The sequence below is a fragment of the Alosa pseudoharengus genome, unplaced genomic scaffold (genome assembly GCF_046254945.1).
Source record: "Alosa pseudoharengus isolate Yale_2024_CS ecotype anadromous, Long Island Sound unplaced genomic scaffold, YU_APseudo_1.1 YU_APseudo_1.1_scf_3, whole genome shotgun sequence".
Taxonomy (NCBI): domain Eukaryota; kingdom Metazoa; phylum Chordata; class Actinopteri; order Clupeiformes; family Clupeidae; genus Alosa; species Alosa pseudoharengus.
In genome coordinates, this window is record NW_027468718.1 from 5,374,795 (window position 1) to 5,395,727 (window position 20,933).

Below are 20,933 nucleotides of genomic sequence, written 5' to 3' on the forward strand. Positions count from 1 at the left end.
AATTATAGTAGCATGAAACTAGAGCTATTAGCCCTTAAGTGGGCCATAGTGGAGAAATTTCGAGGATACTTGCTAGGCTCAAAGTTTACGGTCATTACCGATAACAACCCATTATGTCACCTTGGTACAGCTAAACTAGAAGCAATTGAGCAAAGATGGATGGCACAGTTGGCAGCATTTGATTTTGAGGTGCAGTACCGCCCAGGTCGCTGCAACGCAGCAGCAGATGCCCTCTCTAGGCAGCCCTTAGCAGGGGAGCCAGAGGTTACTTCTGAAGAGGTTGAGTATGACAATTGCATTGCGATTTGTAATGTGATCAGGAAGGGCACAGTTCTGGACCCGGAGATGACTTGACTGGTATGGAGAGATGTGAGGTCAGACAGATTAGGGCCATTGATGTAAGAATTTCAACTGGTAGTCCTACTCAAGGGACTACACCTGCCCTCCCAGGATATTCACAGGATGAGTTGTGTCTGTTTCAGAAGCAGGATCCAGTTCTGAGTGAGTGAGAGAAACAGAGGCCTAGTGGTAGAGAAAGGGGGTGTTTGTCTAAATCTGTGCAGTCCTTGCTCAAACACTGGACCTGTATAAGAAAGCGTGATGGATTATTGTACCGCGTTGTGGAGGATGTAAGATATGGTGAATGCTACCAGCTGTTGATCCCCGACTCCTTGAAAAGGCAGGTACTTGAGAGTGTCCATGATGCAATGGGCCACCAAGGAGTTGAGAGAACGTTGCAGCTCTTAAGACAGAGATGTTTTTGGGTAGGACTGCATGAGGATGTTGAGTTGTGGATAAAGAGATGTCAGCGTTGTGTCCTAGTGAAAATGCCTCAGCCTAAAATCCACCCGCCCATGAAATCCTTCATAGCAAGCAGACCTCTGGAGGTTGTGGCTGTGGATTTTACATTGTTGGAGCCAGCCTCAGATGGTAGGGAGAATGTGTTAGTGGTTACGGACGTTTTCACTAAATTCACACAAGCCTACCCGACACGAGATCAGAAGGCCAATACCACAGCTAAGATTCTTTTGAGAGAGTGGTTCATGAAATATGGTGTGGCGGAACGACTGCATTCGGATCAAGGCCGCAATTTTGAGAGTGAGATAATTGCTGAGCTTTGTAAATTGTTTGGCGTGAAAAAGAGTCGCACAACACCCCACCATCCGACTGGAAATGCGAGAGGTTTAATAGAACTCTCCATGAGCTGTTGCGCATTCTACCTACAGACAAAAAACGACGTTGGCCTGAACACTTGCCAGAACTTGTGTATGCATATAATGTGACTCCTCACTCGACCACAGGTTACTCCCCGTATTATGTGCTGTTTGGGGTGGAGCCCCATCTGCCTGTTGATGCGTTGTTAGGGAAAGAGACAACAGCAGTAACAAACTGTGATTGGTTGGCGGTGCACCAGAGGAGATTGAAAGAGGCACATGCTCGAGCTAAGGAATTTTCAGAACAGAAAGCCGCAGAAAGAATCGCATTGCAACGAGGCAAGGTGTATTGTCCTCAAATTGATATTGGCCAGTGGGTGTATATCAGAAATAGACCACCAGGACGAAATAAGGTACAGGATGCTTGGCAGTCTGTCCCATACCAGGTGGTTGGGAACCAAGGGACCACATATACCGATGAACCAGTAGGATGGGGGCTGACAAAAAGGGTGAACAGGGTGGACATAAGGCCCTGTGTGTGTGATCCGCCTCCCGTCTTGGCACCTCAGAGGAGAAAAAAAAGGCAGCCTTCTGAGTCAGTCATGTCGAAGGGATCAGGGTCAGACTCTGAAAGCTCAGATGATGGGGACATTATAGGTGAACTCGTTACCACTGATAAACCTACTGGGGAAGCAGTGACTGAAGAGGGGCGGGGTCTAAGGGGACTTGGTACTCCTGATCAAAGTGCTGACGAGATAGTAATTGAGGGGGGTGATAGAAAGTGAATCTTTAGGCTCTGAAATTGAAAATGATTCAGAACCAGAACTATACCTCCCTCTGTCCCCCGCAGAAGCACCAGACAGAATGCAGGGCAAAGTTTGTTTGGAAATAATTATTTATTTTACACCAACTGTTCAATTTTGTTCACAATATGGGCTTGTGCACCACTTTGGATCATGCACGTTCCTTTTCGATGACTTCTGTTATAAGCTGTATCATTTAAAAGCATGTAATATGCTACTATAAAAGATACTTATTCAGATTTGTTTATCAGTACCAAAGCAACACCAACTTCCGCTTGGGTTGTCGGATAGGAACCGTCCGTTGACTGTCCTATGAGTTCAATTTTTGTTATGCATCTGGATGGCCAACGGATCCAATTTTTTTCGCATCGCACTCGTTCGCATCGGTTCGGACCGATTTGCATGCGGTCTGCGAATCCGGTCGTTTCGCAGCCATATCTACTGTGCTGATGTGAAGAGGGCGTAAAGGTATAGTTTGCCAAAAAATGTATCCTTAATCCTGAAGGATTAATTAAGGTTGAATTTTTGTATAATCAGTGGAGTAGATCTGTCATCGTGTCAAACTGATTTTGCCTAACGTGCCTAACGTGTGCGTGAGAGAGAGGGAGAGAGAGAGAGAGAGAGAGAGATAGACGTTGTGGGGGTTGCCCTGACAACGCTAAACTTTTCGCCCCAAATTTCAACCAAAGATAGGCTAGCATTAGCTAACAGATTCAATAGACTTAATAGCACCGGAGCTGTGTTGATATGCAAAGCGTCTTTCATGTTGAGGTTGCAACATTTCGCAGCTTTAGTTAGTCCCGGCATGCATTAAGGAATTTCAATTGAAAGTTGTTTTTTTGTGGACAGTGGAAAATGACAGGAAGCGAGCGGGAGAGAGAGTCGGTGGAGGGATCCGGAAAGGACCACGGGGCGGGAATCGAATTCGGATCGCCATGTACAGTGTAGGTGCCCCAGCCAGTCGCGCCACGGCTTGGGCCAAAAGTTGTATTGTTTTGATTTTAAACAATAGCCTATGGTTGAAACAGTAGGCCTATAGCCTTCTCTGGCTGTTGTTTTGAATAATAACAGAACTTGGAGGAGATGATCCTCAGACCGAGCCGCAAAAACGATACTGGTCAGATTTTTTCATTTCATTTTTGTTTGCTCGTGACAGCCAATCAAATATGGCGATGAAGCCACCAAACAGGAAGTGGACTAACATCTCCGTGGCACTTTGAGTTCACATAACAAAACTCGATACCATTAGTCACGACACTGTCCCAATCACTCACAGCAATTTTTATGCATATACATTGAACACTCTAGCGCCACCACCAGTTCAATGCTGGACATGCGTTCTTGCGTGTGATCCTTGACTCTTTTGTCTGATTTCACAATTGAGGTAGTGTCTGTGTCCTTGGACCATTCCGAGTTCATCGACTCCTATCCTGTCACTCTCCGCCATATTGGACCTCCGCCATATTGGATTTGGTCCAAACTCTACGAAAAGTTTCAGCGGTTACAAATTTCATCCGATTTTCACAGAACTTGGCGGAGATGATCTTCAGACCGAACCGCACAAACGATACATGTCAGATTTTTTAATTTCAAGTTTATTTGCCCGTGACAGCCAATCACATATGGCGACGATGCCGCCTAACAGGAAGTGGGCTGACATCTCGGCTATGCTTTAATGTATGAAGTCCAAACTTGGTACAGGGACTTGGTATCTGATTGTGAGGACGTACTACGAAATTGGCATCATGTGGCCTCTATAGGGGGCGCTGTAATACAGGAGGTGAGCTTGTATCTCAGCAACGCTTTGGTGTAAAAAGTCCAAACCTGGTATAAGGACCTGTTACCTGATTATGATGACGCACTAGGAAATTGGAATCATTTGGCCTCTATAGGGGGCGCTGAAATACAGGAAGTGAGCTCCTATCTTAGCAACGCTTTGATGTATGAAGTCCAAACTTGGTACAGGGACTTGGTACCTCATTGTGAGGACACAGTAGGAAATTGGCATCATTTGGCCTCTATAGGGGGCGCTGTAATACAAGAAGTGGGCTCATATCTCAGCAACACTTTGTTGTATGAAGTCCAAACTTGATACATGGACATATTAGCTGATTGTGAGGACATGCAAGGAAAGTGGTCTCATTTGACCTCTAGGGGTGCTGTAATAAAGAAAGTGAGCTCACATCTCAGCAACACTTTAGTGTATGAAGTCCAAACTTGGTAGAGGGACATGGTAGCTGATTGTGAGAACACACAAGGACATTGGTGTAATTTGGCCTCTAGGGGCGCTGTAACAAAGTAAATGAGCTTATTTCTCAGCCATTCTTTATCCAATTGCAATCAAACTTGCTGTGAGTGCATGCTCATGGCATGACAATGCCATTCCTGCTATAGCGCACTGCTTGGCCCCCACATTGCTGCTTGCAGCTATATTTTATTATGAGATACCATAAACATGAAAGTACTTGGTATAACCCGGTATATATATATAATATATAAACTACAGCTGCTTCATAGTGGTAAGACGAAGGACGAGGATATAGCTATTGTCGTCGCTAGCATAAGGTGAGTACTAATGGATTCATGCAGAAAATATGATGAATGTATATGATCAAAGAATGACTGTCAGATATGATACGTGTACTTAAAGTCTGTCCTATGAGCCGATATATTTCCAAAGTCAAGTCATACTCAGTGTCCCGTAAGAAGTCTTTGATTTTTTTTGTGCTCGATCGAGTTTTAAACATGATTCAAAAAACGTTCCGTGAATGTTCCCGGACCTGATTTTTTTTTGCTTGAGTTTTAAACATGATTCAAAAAATGTTCCGCGAACGTTCCCGGAACCAAAGATTTAACGATGAAGGAACGTTCCGCCTCTGTCAAGAAAACTTTCCCGAACGACTGTGAGAGAATGTTAGCAGCAAACGTGCTGCAAACATTCCCGCATCCTTCCACGAACGTTCGCGGAACGTTCCCCAAACAGAAAATTGTTTGCTGGGTGGAGTAAGACTATCGTCAATTTCATGCAATAGTGATATATGGAGACAAAGTGACAAGACAGAGACAATGAAGGGCAACACGTAATGCAAAAATAGCAAAAAGAGAGGCCAATCAGTTGTTTTTGAATCTCACTTTTTGTTCTGCAGTAGCGATATGAGGAATAGAAGAAAATGTTGGCTAACAAACACATGCCCCACGCTACACTGAAGTGCAGGGGCGCCTGCAGGAATGAATGCTATGGTACGCACACACCCACAGACATCCCCCCCACCCCCTCGCGCACGCAATGAAGCAACGCATTGATATGTGTTCGTTTCTCCATTGTTACACTTGAAAAAGGGCATTCTATCAGAGCAATATTGAGAGCAACACTGACAGTAGAAAACTTTTTTCAACTTTCAAGTCTTCTCAATCCTCCACCAACGCCATCAGCTACTTCACTGTCAGCAGATGACTTTGCAACATTTTTCACTGAAAAAGTTGCCAAAATAAGTGCTCAGTTTGATGAACCTATAAGGAGACCTTTGCCTTGTGTTAGCATGTCACACTGCGTGAAAAGTGTGATTTTCGTCCACGTAAATGCCCGGAGATCTCCCTGATTTTCGGCAGTTGCCGACAATTTGCCACCTGCGAATGTCGTGTTTGTCTGAGCCACAAATTGTCGGAACCGTACTATGACATGTGGAGAGCTTGCAGAGTGCTAATGGCTCTAATTAGCATAAGAATGCAGCGAAACCGCGCCTGGCCAGGCCTGGCTTGAAAAACTTTACTCAGAATTACAATATAACCTCAGTATTACAATATAACCACAACTTTCAAACAAGAAAAATCACTTTGGTTGGCATTGGTTGGCAGATCTGCCACTATTGGTCACCCTGGCTCATAATAAATGTAAACCCCAATAATAAAATAACTAGATGTACCGCAGAGCGGTACAAAATATGACCGCCGCCCAGTCCAGCACATTTTTTCCACAAAAAGAAATCACGCTGAAAGGCCTATATGATTCTAACTGTCTCACTAAATTGCATTATCCACACTCAATTCTCACTGGTATCTGCTAGACAACAAGTCCCAAAACATGATTAGTTCATAGATTTCACATGTAAAATTAATTTTATACAACCCCACCTCCATCTTGCCTGTTCATAATTCTGAGAACTTCTTTATTGTTTGTGTTATGTTTATGTTATTTGTGTGGGTGTGTGTGTGTGTGAGTGTGTGTGTGTGCGTGCTTGTGTGTGTGCCTGCGTATGTGCCTGTGCATGGAAGCGTACATATGTCTACTGTGTGAGTATATGTCATACGTATGATTACTGTGAATGTGTGTGTGTGCGTGTGTATCTGTTTGTGCACATGTGTGCACATGAAATGGGTTAACATGACCCCTGGAGGCAAATATACGGAAAAAAAATGGTCATCCTAGGCCCTACAGTTCTCAAGATATTCACAGAGAACTGTGTCTGGCCTACCCTCCTTTCGGGGGGTCCAGTCCAGCGGGGGGGCTACAGATCAAAACGAAAAATGACGGTTCCATGCTATCCATGTGGGGGTACATGCCCACCAAGTTTTGTGTACCCCGGTCTTTCAGTGTCCCGGGAATCCTTGTTGGTGTACGTCACTAAATGTACACATAAATTATTTTATTGTAAGGCCCCCCATGAACGAAAGTACACAAAACTTGGCATGCATTCGGAGGGTGTCATAATGATCCTACACTTTCAATTTCGTGCAGTTTTGACCATGTCAGCCAGAGATATAGTGATGAAAACACCTACATTTTTGCTTTTTAATTTTTAACTAGGTGGCGCTATACATGAAATAAGTGGTAATGGGATGGGTTGACATGGCCCCTTGAGATCAACATACAAAAAAAAGGTGGACCTCCTAGGCCCTACGGTTCTCGAGATATTCACAGAAAACTGTCTCCGGCCACCTACAGGCCAGTTGGTGTATAGTAACATAAATTAATTTATTGTGTGGCCCCCCATCAACGGAATTCCACAAAACTTGGCGTGCATTCAGAGGGTGTCATAATGATCCTACACTTCCAATTTCGTGCAGTTTTGACTATGTTAGGTCACAGATACCTGCGATTACAACACCTCATTTTTACTTTTTTGTGTTTAACTAGGTGGCGCTATACATGAAATGAGTGGTTATGGAATGGGTTGACATGGCCCCTTGAGATCAACTTACAAAAAAAAAAGGTCCTCCTAAACCTTACGGTTCTCGAGATATTCACAGAAAACTGTGTCTGCCCTACCCTCCTTTCGGGGGGTGCAGTCCAGCGGGGGGGGCTACAGATCAAAACGAAAAACGATGGTTCCATGCTATCCATATGGGGTTACATGCCCACCAAGTTTCGTCTACCCCGGTCTTTCAGTGTCCCGGGACTCATTGACGGAAATTTGGACATGCGAAAAAGAAAAAAAAAAATAAATAAATAAATAAAAATCGCGGCGGTCATAATAATGTGTGTATATATATATATATATATTTTTGGTTATGTGGAATTTTAATTTCATGACGAGAATGCTCGGTCTAACCATTCATGTGCCGTTGAAACGGCGTAAATAGGCGACCCATCAGGCCAGCACTATAACTCCGAGCGTGGTAAACAAAATCGGATATTTCAGGCAGTAAACGCTCCCGTTAAGAACCAAACCAGATTTTGTTCAAATCTACACACCTATGGCTACTGAAAAATGTAAGTTTAATTTAGCAAATTTTATTTTGAAGTGTTAAAAAACATCGTTGTTTTAGAATTTCCGAACAAAAGTGGTGATAATTGGGGGTGTTACAATATATTTTTGTTGAATGAAGATAGTGTTAATGACAATCATTTATATATTTGCCTATGAAATTCTTATAATGTTGGTGTGAAGGGAAAATCCGAATCTAAACTTGAGTCTATGGACTGTTTTAAAGGAACCGTATGTAAGAAAAATATTTAAATTAATCATAAAATGGCCCTGATATGTCACTAGACATTAAGAAATCATGTTCATTTTTAAATACTTATATTACTGACAACAGTAGTCCGGCCAGGATATTGTCATTTAAAAAGTGAAGTTGCAGCCCTCAACTGATGTTGATGTTGTGTTTTGTCCTCCCGGACAGAGGTCCGCGGGACATAAAGGGAACCCTACACAATGTCGAGGAGGTCACGTTCGCCAGGGGACCTTTAGGGGGGTTACATGCAGCTACTCCGATATGCCGCTACTTAGACATTGGTGTCTAATTGTCGAAGTGCCGGCATTAACATTCATTTTCAAGCGTCCCACTACTGCGACAATTTTTTTTTCCATTGTCGGAGTAGCGACACTTAACTTTTTTTCAAACGTCCTGTCATTCCGACACGAGGTCATCCCAACTTTAAATAACACACGATTTCATCAGAGCTCAGATGATTCATGGCAAAAAACAATAAAAAAGGCTACATTGATAAATAGCAGGGGCAACAGGATTAGATTCTATAATAGCCTACGCACAATAACTTCAACCGAAAGTTTAGTCGCGTCTCAAGGAGTCCAAGAGTGTGCCACACACACACCAGCTCCGCTGAACAGTGTATTTTTCATGTTTAAGAGCTAAAAAAGTTGATTAGAGAGTCACATTTGAAATATCGGGTAGCCTAAATTATAGCCTATAGAGCGTGCATCTCAGAGGAAGAGATTTTGGAGAGAGAGAGAGGATTTAACCTAGTTGATGATTATTTGTGTCTGGTGGTAATTAGACTTGAGTATGGATACCTACGAATTGATACGAAAAAAGATAAGACAACAAATTAAATGTGACTCAGTGACTGCAAGGCGAAACCAGTTGTTTTGGTAAAATGTACAAAATTAAGTTATTATACTCACGCGAACGGCCATAAACTAAGCTTTCCAACAATATGTATATCGAGGGTATTGCAAATAGTATTGGGTGGATAGTCGCCGACCCTCATTAGATGTGGATATTTGGAGTTAAGCATAGCCTTCAAGAAACAAGGTTATCGCAGTTGCTGTGAGATACGGCCCTTCTCCAGTCTCTCTCAAAATCAAAACACACCCATTTCACGCTTGGACTTTTCGATTATGTTTCTAAATGTTGGGACTGATGGACACTGAACTCTGGGGGGTTATTTGAACGTTCGTTGTGAAGTGGTTTATTGTAAAAGGAGCGTTGGATATCCCGCCTGTCTTTGCACAATTATAGGGCCATGATAATGCATGTGCTAGCCTAGAGTCGAGAGAAAGAAGACTAAATAAATATGCAGACATGTTATGTGCAATTCAACAACTGCACGCATGACATAAAATATATATTCCTAGCCTACATTATTGTGTAGTAAATTGAGTTTATCCAACCTGCTGGCAAGCCAAAATGCGTTGCACATAATAATAATAATAATAATAATAATAATTATAATAATAAGCTTTATTTGTATAGGACCTTTCATACACAGAATGCAGCTCAAAGTGCTTTACATTTGAAGCATGTAACACAATAATAGTTAGTCAGTCATTATCAATCACTTTTCTTCATTGCTGGGGCCGTTTATGATCCACTCATCAACATATCAAAAATATAGAAAATAACATGTCATAAGACTGGCAGCCTTATTTTCCCAGAGCAAAAATTGCAAGATACCAGGGGCTGTATTCACAAAGAATTGTAAGGCTAAAAGAAGCTCCTAACTGGCGAACTCCTAACAATAATGGGTGTGTCACTCTGTCAAACTTTAGGATTCCTATTTTTTTTCACTAAAAGTAATTCACGAAGCATTTTAGACCTAAAAGTAGGACCTAAGTCTGGGGCTCACTAAGACCTATTCACAAACAGTGGTGCAGTGAGGGGTTAGGTGCCTTGCTCAAGGGCACTTCAGTCGTGCCTACTGGTCGGGGGTTCAAACCGGCAACCCTCCGGTTACAAGTCCGAAGCCCTAACCAGTAGGCCACGACTGCCCCGGCTACATGTTCAGAGAAGTTAAGTTGGTCATCAATTACAATGCCCAAGTTACATGCCGATCTAGTTGGGGTCAGTGAAGTTGAGTCAAGCTGGATGTTAATCTGTTGGGCAATAGCCGTTTTAGCTGAAAACACCAAAAACTCAGTTTTTGAGAGATTAAGCTGAAGGTGCCGATCTTTCATCCAGGCTGAAAATCCTTAAGGCATGCAGAAATCCAATTCGAAATGCTAGGGTCATCAGGTGGGAAACATAGGTACCCAGTAAACAAAATAAAGTCCTGGCGACGTACCCTAAAGGGGGTTCACATTTTATTACGACATCCCGTTATTACGACAACCAGGGTTCCCACGGGTCCTTGAAATCCTTGAAAGTTTGTGAATCATTATTTCGCCACCACTTCTGATCAATATCCTATGCGTATGCCTGATTTACGTTGGTTAGAACTACACAACCAGCGTAATTTCTGTGTGTTTCCCGCGTATAGTGTTTGTTGCCCAAATATTTAATTTAACATATTGATGAATAAACCAACAGGTTCATGGTAACGAGTTTAACTTGTTTAGGAAAAGTTTATTTCAGCTCAGTTTTAGGCAAAATACAAACATGAAAAATACAATAGGCCTACCATCTGTCTACTATCTGACCAAAAATAAAAGAAAACTGCGACAAGGTATCCTTGGTCTGTTGAGGTAACATGATTTAACCCTTTACCCCCCACAAGCACGCCATATGGCAACTGTGGCAAGGAAAAACTTTATCATTGTCCTCTAAAATGCAATATAAGCAACATGAATATATCGCACATCCAGTTTGAACACCCTGATGGACATTGAACTCTGGGGGTTATTTGAACGTTGACTGAAGTGGCTTAGGCCAGTGGTTTTCAAAGTGGGGGCCGCAAGGGGGTGTCAGGGGGGCCTCAGTAAGTTGTAAGGAAAAATAAAAGCAACAAATAAATACATTTGAAAAATTTAAAATATACCTATTACTATGAGGGTTGTTATACAATGCCATTATAATAATTTGTTGCATATCTGAACAATATATATGATGATAATGACTGGGAATAATAGTAGAGTGATGATAGCTCTAGTGATAGATGGGTTTAATAACATATCAAGGGGGTCCTTGAACAGAACCTAGTGGTATTTGGGGGGCCTTGTCGTGGAAAAGTTTGGGAACACCTGGCTTAGGCTACTGGAGCGTAAGAATTCTGCCCGTCTTTGCGCAATTGGCCATTGATTGACGGCCGCTAATTAATTAATATAGGTGGCCTGCACGCACAGAGTTTGTTTGATGCATGGAGTTTCCGACCGTTTTCCCCTGAGAGCTTAGAGAATAAAATGAGGAGAGCTACCTGTGTTTTACATAATGTGTAACATTTATTCACATGGCCAGTTCAAAATCATCTGAGGTTTTGACTGAAATGTGTGCCGATTTATTATTGGGGAAAAAACATTGTTTGGAGTGGATGGCGGGTGGATTGTTGATGTAGCTGCAGGTGCAGATGACATGACTACAGCTCATCCATGCTTCTAGGATGTTGGAATTTGATAGAATACAGGAACTGCAGAGATAAATTGAAAATGAGGATTGGAAATGTCAGAATAGCGGTACTAAAAAAAAATCGGAGTAGGGGCATGTCTAAATAGAGGCATGTCGTAATAACGGTATATCGTAATAGAGGGTTGTCCAGGGTTCCCACACCTTGGTTAAGATCAAATTCAAGGACCTTTAAGGACCTTCCAGGCCCAATATCCTCAAATTCAAGGACCTAATGTGTCAATAAATTTCAAGCGCAGGCATGGATAACTTCTGAATAATTTTTAATAATCGCACCAGTTTAACTCTCACAGTGAAGAAGTCTGAAACGCACACACATCTGACTGGGTTTTGTGATCTTCGGTACGTTAAGACGGCAAACTTTGATTCTTAATCGGGGAGCTAACGTGCAGTGCAACTTGCCATAAGTAGTTAGCTTCGGTCAGCAGCACCAGGATCTACTTATATCAGCAAAGATGGCAGCCTTGGGTCCTGTTTGTAGACACACAGAAAGCTAGCTCGCTACTCCCTCCCCCTCCCTCCCATGCAATTGAAACTCTCTTAAACGTGCATCTTGTCGGTGATTGGCTGGAACAGTTTATTATGTTTTTATGGTCCAGGCTGGACCAGGTTGTGTTTGTTGCCGTTTTTGGAGCCTGTGCTGTTCACAGAGACCATGTTTTTTTTTTTGGGGGGGGGGGGATTCTGACAATTTGAAAACTATATCGGATACGGAATATTCATCATTAATGTTATTAAAAATAGTAATTACTTTGTGCACAGGGAAAGGATATTGTGTGAAGGAGACATATTCAGTGAATGCCTCCAGCTTGGCTCATCGACAGAGCCGAGTCTCTACCCAGAGTGAGGGAACGGAGGAGTCAATGCCAACCCCTGAACTGCCACATGGAGGAGAACAGAAACAGCCTGCAGCTAGCAAAGGTAAAGAAGCAATGAGCTAGGTTCGAATAGCAAGGCCACCAGGCCACCATACTTTATGCTGTTCATATGACAGTTATATGAATTTTCATACATAACCAAATTGTGACATAGCATTTAAAACACTGTGTGAATGTCTGTTTGCATGTTTGTTATGTTTGATGAATGTGTCAATCTTTTCTGGTTATTCTTAAACCGTCTACACTGTAAAAAAAGAAAAGTTAGGGCTGTCCAATTTATCAAACCATATTACATTACCGAGTCATTCCGTCTCCTTTTACCCAATGCCTCCCACCTGACCATCTCAGAATTTCCTGAAAAGATTCTAATAAAAGATTCACTTCTTAATAAGCAAAATCCAAAATATTAAGTCTCTACTGTTAATAGTTTTCTCATTAAAAACATTGAATGAGGGGTATGAGGGGCATTTTTTTGGCATCATACTCTGAAAAGCCATTTTTAAATAGCAATATCTGGAAAACTATACCACGGGTCTTTCCGTGCCAAATCAACAGATTTTAGAAAAAAATCCCGCCTGACCATCTTGGATTTCCTTCATACTTTAGGTCAATAATGTTACTATACCCAGCAACTACTGTGCAAAAGTTTAAGCTTTTATCTATGTTATTGTCTGAGATATGGAAGCTTAAAATACAGGTTCATGAGTCTGAAAAAATGCAGTTTTTCAAATGACTAAGTTCCTTCGGTCATTACTTTTGAACGATTGATGCTTTTTGAAATTTTCAGGGAGTATTCTACACTGTTAGTTGTCTTCAACGTCTGAAATAATTACCCTACAGTTGAATATTTGTCAAGCTATGACTTGCATGTTTTGACCACAATATCTTCACAATAAATCCCATCACAAGTTATGAATGTATTACTAATTTTAATATAATACTACTGTTTTAGTACTTCCTTGCCAACTCTGTTGCATATCTAAAATAAATGAAAATATGTCATTTATAGAGCATCAAACATGAAAAATACTTCATACCTAATTTTCAAGTGCATATTCCCCATGTATGACAAAGTCTACCACAGAAACAATCATAACACTGAAAATAATATGTTTCACTGACCTATTCCCTGCCATATTTATTAAGATCCACTTTCTGCCTTGGCTATTTCCTCACTTGTACCTTGTGAATTCTAAGCCAATGTCTACAGTTTACACTTAAATATTGTTTTAGGATTAGACAGGGCAAAGCAAAAGCATTTCCTTCAACACTGGAATGTTTTAAAAATTTAGGCTTTTAAATTGTCAGGGAGCTGAAAGTTCAAATGTCAAGAAAATGGAAAATTTTGGTATCAAATCAAATACCTTCATGAAGCCTCACCAAAAGTGTGACTTTTGTGATTTTTCAGTGATTTTTCTGAGTTGTGAAACACATGCAGATCAATTGCAGAGCCACAAGAGAAATTTTATCAAGTACATTTTGTGCAATCCTAGGATGACATCTAGTGCCACTAGAACAGTCAAATGCAAGACCTTCTGTATTACATCACAATACAGAAAATGTTAGATAAAATATGAATTTTGCATAATACAACTGTTACAGTGGTAAGACATAAAGGACTCCAGTACATCCAGAACAACATCGTCCCCTTAGAATTATAAGGTTCTATCTGACATTTGTGTCAAAATTGAGTTAATTACATATTCTTATTCTGTGACACCTTAAGAAGATGAGGTGAGGTGTTTCTTGTAGTTGTATACATTTTTGGACATTATATCTGAAGAGGTTTGTTCCACTTAGCAGTATAACTGTATGGAATTCTAAAGCCTATGGTACGCTCGCGCGTCTGCGTCCCTCGCACGCGGCACTGGTGAGCGCGTGACGAGAATTGCGTAATTTTTACAGCATGCGTCGCGTCTTTGAGTCGACCGAAATTTAACCCTTTAGGCGCCAGAGGTTTTTTTTCGAAACGTTCGATTTTGACATCTTCCTTTCAAAAGGCTATATCTTAAAAGTGATAAGAGATAGAGACTTTCTGTAAATTAGAGAAATATTAAGGATGACCCAAAGTTTATGTAGGGATTAAATGTTTATATCTAATTTGCATATTATGACGTCATATGGTGGCGGCCATCTTGGATTATAGAATTTTCATGAAAAGTCGCATGTTTGAATGATAAAATGCACCACTTCTTTCCCCCCAAAATGTCCCTCACCTTCTGTATGCTATATTGCACAATACTGAATGCTCAGGTAAATAGTAAGTAGTAAACAAACTGTGTAAATCATTACTAATAAATGGCAGAAACAAACCAAATGCATGTAGCGGTAGACTGGCCTTTTGCTGTAGAGATTTTCCATTTACTACATACAGTAGGCACTCTGATTCCATGTATGGGGCACATATATATTATTCAGATGACACACAAACACAAGTAGACAAGACCTGTTTAGTTCAAAAGCTCATTTACCACGGCAAGGCACAGATCAGGAGTGAGATGACGAGACAAGACAAGAGGCAATGTTAGTATTTTTTTTCTTTTTGTTGTTTTTGTTGATGTTTTTTTGTTTTTTTTCTTAGCTGACAAAGACACACACATCACAAGGACATGAACACACAAAAAGGAACACATAGTGTATGTCCTAAATGATCAGGGAAATAGATAGCAAATCAACAGTGTAAATCATTACTAATAAATGGCTGACTTTTTTTTTTTATGTAGCAGGCCTTTTGCTGTAGAGATAATGACTCCCTATCCCTATCCATAAAGGGGCCGGCATTCCCATCATCTTGTGATAGACTATGCATGACCTAATGTGTGTGTGTGGGAGAGGGAGAGAGCGTGTCACCACCTCCACCATGCGAGCAGCATGGCCAGATCTGCCTCGCGCGCGCCGAGTGGAGAGAATTTGCGCAGCTCGGACTAGGCCTACGGTCATTCTCATTGCGACTCCCCACACTGCCACTACGTTCCCCCCTAACTGTCCTATGAGCACTTCGACCTCGTCTAACATACCCAGTGGCATTAGACAAAGGCTCCACCACGTTACTGTCGCCGCGATTGTGGAGAGGCACACGTTCAGAAGACAGAAGCTAGCGCTATGGACATTAGGCTACCTCCAGCCTCGTTCGCCACACCACTAACACCCTGCTAACTTCCCGATGAACACTCTGAACCCGTGAAACATTATTCCCACCAGTGACATTAGGCAAACGATTCAACGTTTGTGCTTGGTGTAAGCTAAACTATGGAGTAAACTCTCACTTTGTCCAGCTGCATCATTGCAAGACAGGGACGCATCTGAAGCCTCACTAAATGAATCACCGTCATTTTCTGAAGGCAGATATTCCCCTTCAGAATCAGGGTCCGCGAATAGAAGACCCAACACTTCATTTCAGGTAAACTTTTTTGATGCCATTAGACGATAATCTAATGCAAATACTCGCTGACGTTGACAATATCGCTCTGACAAAGTGGCTCACACGCACACTAGCTCCGGTATTTCACGCACTGATTCACTGCAGCTGTAGCGCGAAAGTTTTGTTTTTCGACTCGGGGATGACGTATGACATGTCTGCCATCTAGTGGAGTGGAGGTCGAACGAAATATGACACCCTATTTGACTAAATCGGCCGTTTTATTCAGTACCGCATCTTGTCGACTATAGTCGACTGTGGCGCCTAGAGGGTTAAGACCGCGCGTCAAAGTAACGCTGAGACTGCGCATGTGTGAAACGGAACTGCTGTAAACACTCCCCTCCAGTAGGTGGACCACATAGAAGAACAACACTTAAACCTAGAAACAAACCTAGACAGAAGAAGACTTGTTTGGTTACCATAACAACGATGGAGCAGAGAGAGCGCTCCTCAGCTGGCCTGGCTTTGAGTTACGTGAGACACCACGACATGGAGTCAACTTCGACCGATTAAATCCACAATCCACAGATACATATGCACATACAGATACATATTTAACGGTCACTTTACCATCTATGGTGTAGAACCCAAAGTATTTCAAGACACCACATTTTAGATAAGTTGGGGACGTAATTATCTGTCTGCTGGCCGTTCTGTGCGTCACCTTTGATTTTCGAAACAGGGTGGCTGCATGGGCTCATTGTGGCTACTGGCTATTATATTGGCTTGATTTGGTCATGAGCCCTGGATCATATAGCACTGAATGAGATGGCAAACAATAAAATAAAACTAATCATAGACTGTAGAAATGCGCTACACAGCACTAAAAATCGAATAGTTTATTTATAGTTCGACTACGGATATTTCACGTCATGTTCGAATAAAAAGTGACAGCCCTACTCCCTGCATAGAGAGCTGACATGACTTCGGATTAAATGCATCTTTTAAAAAAGAGCGTAGCCTAGCACCTATTACTGAACAATGCTGAAATCAAATAGCGAAACCCAGAGCCATATAAAGGTATCTATCTACAACGCTCAGGCGAAACCCAGTAACACTTGCTGATCGAGATGCATTCTCGCCTGTTCCTTATATAATGCGTTATCAATAGTGATTATAATAATAAAGGGAATGTAGCCTACCTCTCCCAGGTGCAATCATTATCACCTAGCCTACTCCTGAACAATGCTGAACTCAAATCTCGAAAATCGCCTGTCAACACCGGATAATGCATTATCATAATAATAATTGAAGGAATAACCTAGGCTACCTCTCGGCCTAAATACACCCATTATCACAGTGAGACATTATACATTATGAACACAAATAGTTACTTCAAAACTTTTATTGACATGTCATATTTACAGGTTTTTGGTTCATACTTTTTGGTATGAGGCAGGTGTGAAGACTCAATACAAATTGAATTGAGGACATCTGTACGCACAACTCTTTCTTACCATGTTGTGTTTAGAAAAATGTCTTTACTTTGTATCGCACCAATATTGCTGCCCTCGCAGCACCGAGTCACTTAGCTATAGGCACACCTAGCTATAGGCTAAGTAGCCTAATAAGCAAGTAGGCTAAGCTAGTCTCTCAGCTATACCAACAGGTGTGCTGTGTGTGTTCTGGTGGATGATAAATGGAGCGATGCGATGGGCCAGCTTATCAAACTTCCCAGCAGACAGGCGAAAGTACTCGTGGTACTTTTTCCTTCATCAGTTCTTCCTTCGTTCAGTGCTTGCACATCCCACGTTCTTCTTTTCTTCAGGCGTTTCAGGCTTCTTTGGTGGTTGTGTCCTACTTTCAGGCTCAACGTACCGCCCCCAGTTGGTGGGGCAGAGTATCACAGTTAATCCGTAGTGCGCAGGCGCTAACCTTAACAATTTAACGCGCATTTAGGACAGCAGAAATTGGAGTATGCTTCACGTCCACGGCAAAAATGACGCACGTCTTGGACACGCGCAAATGTGACGCACGACCATACCAGAGCCTTAAGACTTTGAAACTCAATATCTCAGAACTACTCAGAACGTAGATAGAACCCTATAGTTCTAAGGGGACAAAGTGTTTACAACACTCAATGAGTAATCTTAACAAAATTATTCAGAGACATTAAACACTAATTAGCATAGTGTTGTGCAGCTTTCAACTGATAGATATAGATAGATAGATAGATAGATAGATAGATATATAGATAGATAGATAGATACTTTATTGATCCCCAGGGGAAATTCAAGGTCTCAGTATCCACATAGTGGGTGATTTATCAATCAAGAGGCGCTTGCAATGACTGAGGCAGGGACTGAGCCTGTGATTCTCTGTGCATAGTAAGGTAAGGTAAGGTGCTCTGTGTGAGTGAGTGTCATGGTGATAGTGCAAATGAGTAAGTCCAACAGTGCGACAGTGCAAGAATAAAGTCTATATATATCTATATCTATATATATAACTATATTAAGAAAGGGCATAAGTGTGGGAGGGGTTATGCATATGTGCTAATATAGCACGCAAACAGTGAGGCAGAAAGGCTCTCTGATACTATAGTCGACAAGATGCGGTACTGAATAAAACGGCCGATTTAGTCAAATAGGGTGTCATATTTCGTTCGACTTCCACTCCACTAGATGGCAGACATGTCATACGTCATCCCGAGTCGAAAAAAGGGCACGCTTTAAACAAAACTTTCTAGCTACAGCCCATTGAATCAGTGCGTGAAATACCGGAGCTAGTGTGCGTGTGAGCCACTTTGTCAGAGCGATATTGTCAACGTCAGCGAGTATTTGCATTAGATTATCGTCTAATGGCATCAAAAAAGTTTACCTGAAATGAAGTGTTGGGTCTATTCACGGACCCTGATTCTGAACGGGAATATCTGCCTTCAGAAAATGACGGTGATTCGTTTAGTGAGGCGTCAGATGCGTCCCTGCCTTGCAATGATGCAGCTGGACAGTGAGAGTTTACTCCATAGTTTAGCTTACACCAAGCACAAACGTTGAATCGTTTGCCCAATGTCACTGGTGGGAATAATGTTTCACGGGTTCAGAGTGTTCATTGGGAAGTTAGCAGGGTGTTAGTGGTGTGGCGAACGAGGCTGTAGGTAGCCTAATATCCATAGAGCTAGCTTCTGTCTTCTGAACGTGTGCCTCTCCACAATCGCGGCGACAGTTACGTGGTGGAGCCTTTGTCTAATGCCACTGGGTATGTTAGACGAGGTCGAAGTGCTCATAGGACAGTTATGGGGGAACGTAGTGGCAGTGTGGGGAGTCGCAATGAGAATGACAGTAGGCCTAGTCCGAGCTGCGCAAATTCTCTCCACTCGGCGCGCGCGAGGCATATCTGGCCATGCTGCTCGCATGGTGGAGGTGGTGACACGCTCTCTCCCTCTCCCTCTCCCTCTCCCACACACACACACACACACATTAGGTCATGCATAGTCTATCACAAGATGATTGGAATGCCGGCCCTGTATGGATAGGGATAGGGAGTCACTATCTCTACAGCAAAAGGCCTGCTACATAAAAAAAAAATGTCAGCCATTTATTAGTAATGATTTACACTGTTGATTTGCTATCTATTTCCCTGTTCATTTAGGACATACACTATGTGTTCCTTTTTGTGTGTTCATGTCCTTGTGATGTGTGTGTCTGTCAGCTAAGAAAAAAAAAAAAAACATCAACAAAAACAACAAAAAGAAAAAAAATACTAACATTGTCTCTTGTCTTGTCTCGTCATCTCACTCCTGATCTGTGCCTTGCCGTGGCAAATGAGCTTTTGAACTAAACAGGTCTTGTCTACTTGTGTTTGTGTGTCATCTGAATAATATATATGTGCCCCATACATGGAATCAAAGTGCCTACTGTATGTAGTAAATGGAAAATCTCTACAGCAAAAGGCCAGTCTACCGCTACATGCATTTGGTTTGTTTCTGCCATTTATTATGACCGCCGCGCAGCGAAGCGGCGGTCATATAGGTTTAGTCAGATTTTTTTTTTTTTTTTTTTTTTTTTTTTTCTTTTTCGCATGTCCAAATTTCTGTCAATGATTCCCGGGACACTGAAAGACCGGGGTAGACGAAACTTGGTGGGCATGTAACCCCATATGGATAGCATGGAACCATCGTTTTTCGTTTTGATCTGTAGCCCCCCCGCTGGACTGCACCCCCCGAAAGGAGGGTAGGGCAGACACAGTTTTCTGTGAATATCTCGAGAACCGTAAGGTTTAGGAGGACCATTTTTTTTTTGTATGTTGATCTCAAGGGGCCATGTCAACCCATTCCATAACCACTCATTTCATGTATAGCGCCACCTAGTTAAACACAAAAAAGTAAAAATGAGGTGTTGTAATCGCAGGTATCTGTGACCTAACATAGTCAAAACTGCACGAAATTGGAAGTGTATGATCATTATGACACCCTCTGAATGCACGCCAAGTTTCGTGGAATTCCGTTCATGGGGGGCCACACAATAAATTAATTTATGTTACTATACACCAACTGGCCTGTAGGTGGCCGGAGACAGTTTTCTGTGAATATCTCGAGAACCGTAGGGCCTAGGAGGTCCACCTTTTTTTTGTATGTTGATCTCAAGGGGCCATGTCAACCCATCCCATTACCAGTTATTTCATGTATAGCGCCACCTAGTTAAAAATTAAAAAGCAAAAAATTAGGTGTTTTCATCACAATATCTCTGGCTGACATGGTCAAAACTGCACGAAATTGAAATTGTAGGATCATTATGACACCCTCCGAATGCATGCCAAGTTTTGTGTACTTTCGTTCATGGGGGGCCTTACAATAAAACAATTTATGTGTACATTTAGTGACGTACACCAACAAGGATTCCCGGGACACTGAAAGACCGGGGTACACAAAACTTGGTGGGCATGTACCCCCACATGGATAGCATGGAACTGTCATTTTTCGTTTTGATCTGTAGCCCCCCCCGCTGGACTGGACCCCCCGAAAGGAGGGTAGGCCAGACACAGTTCTCTGTGAATATCTTGAGAACTGTAGGGCCTAGGATGACCATTTTTTCCGTATATTTGCCTCCAGGGGTCATGTTAACCCAGTTCATGTGCACACATGTGCACAAACAGATACACACACACACACACATTCACAGTAATCATACGTATGACCAGGGCCGGCCCGAGGCATAAGCGAACT

The 20,933-nt window shown here is 42.1% G+C and overlaps 1 protein-coding gene across 1 annotated transcript in view; it reads left to right on the top strand.

Moving 5' to 3' along the window:
• The first annotated feature begins 827 nt into the window (after positions 1–827).
• The window catches only part of LOC143099500 (interferon-induced very large GTPase 1-like), a 32,254-nt gene continuing 12,148 nt past the window's right edge, over positions 828–20,933 (top strand). The window contains exons 1-3 of the mRNA XM_076262463.1: positions 828–1,098; positions 1,302–1,493; positions 12,239–12,397. Coding sequence (XP_076118578.1) covers positions 828–1,098; positions 1,302–1,493; positions 12,239–12,397 — 622 coding nt within the window. The remainder of the gene's footprint in view (positions 1,099–1,301; positions 1,494–12,238; positions 12,398–20,933) is intronic.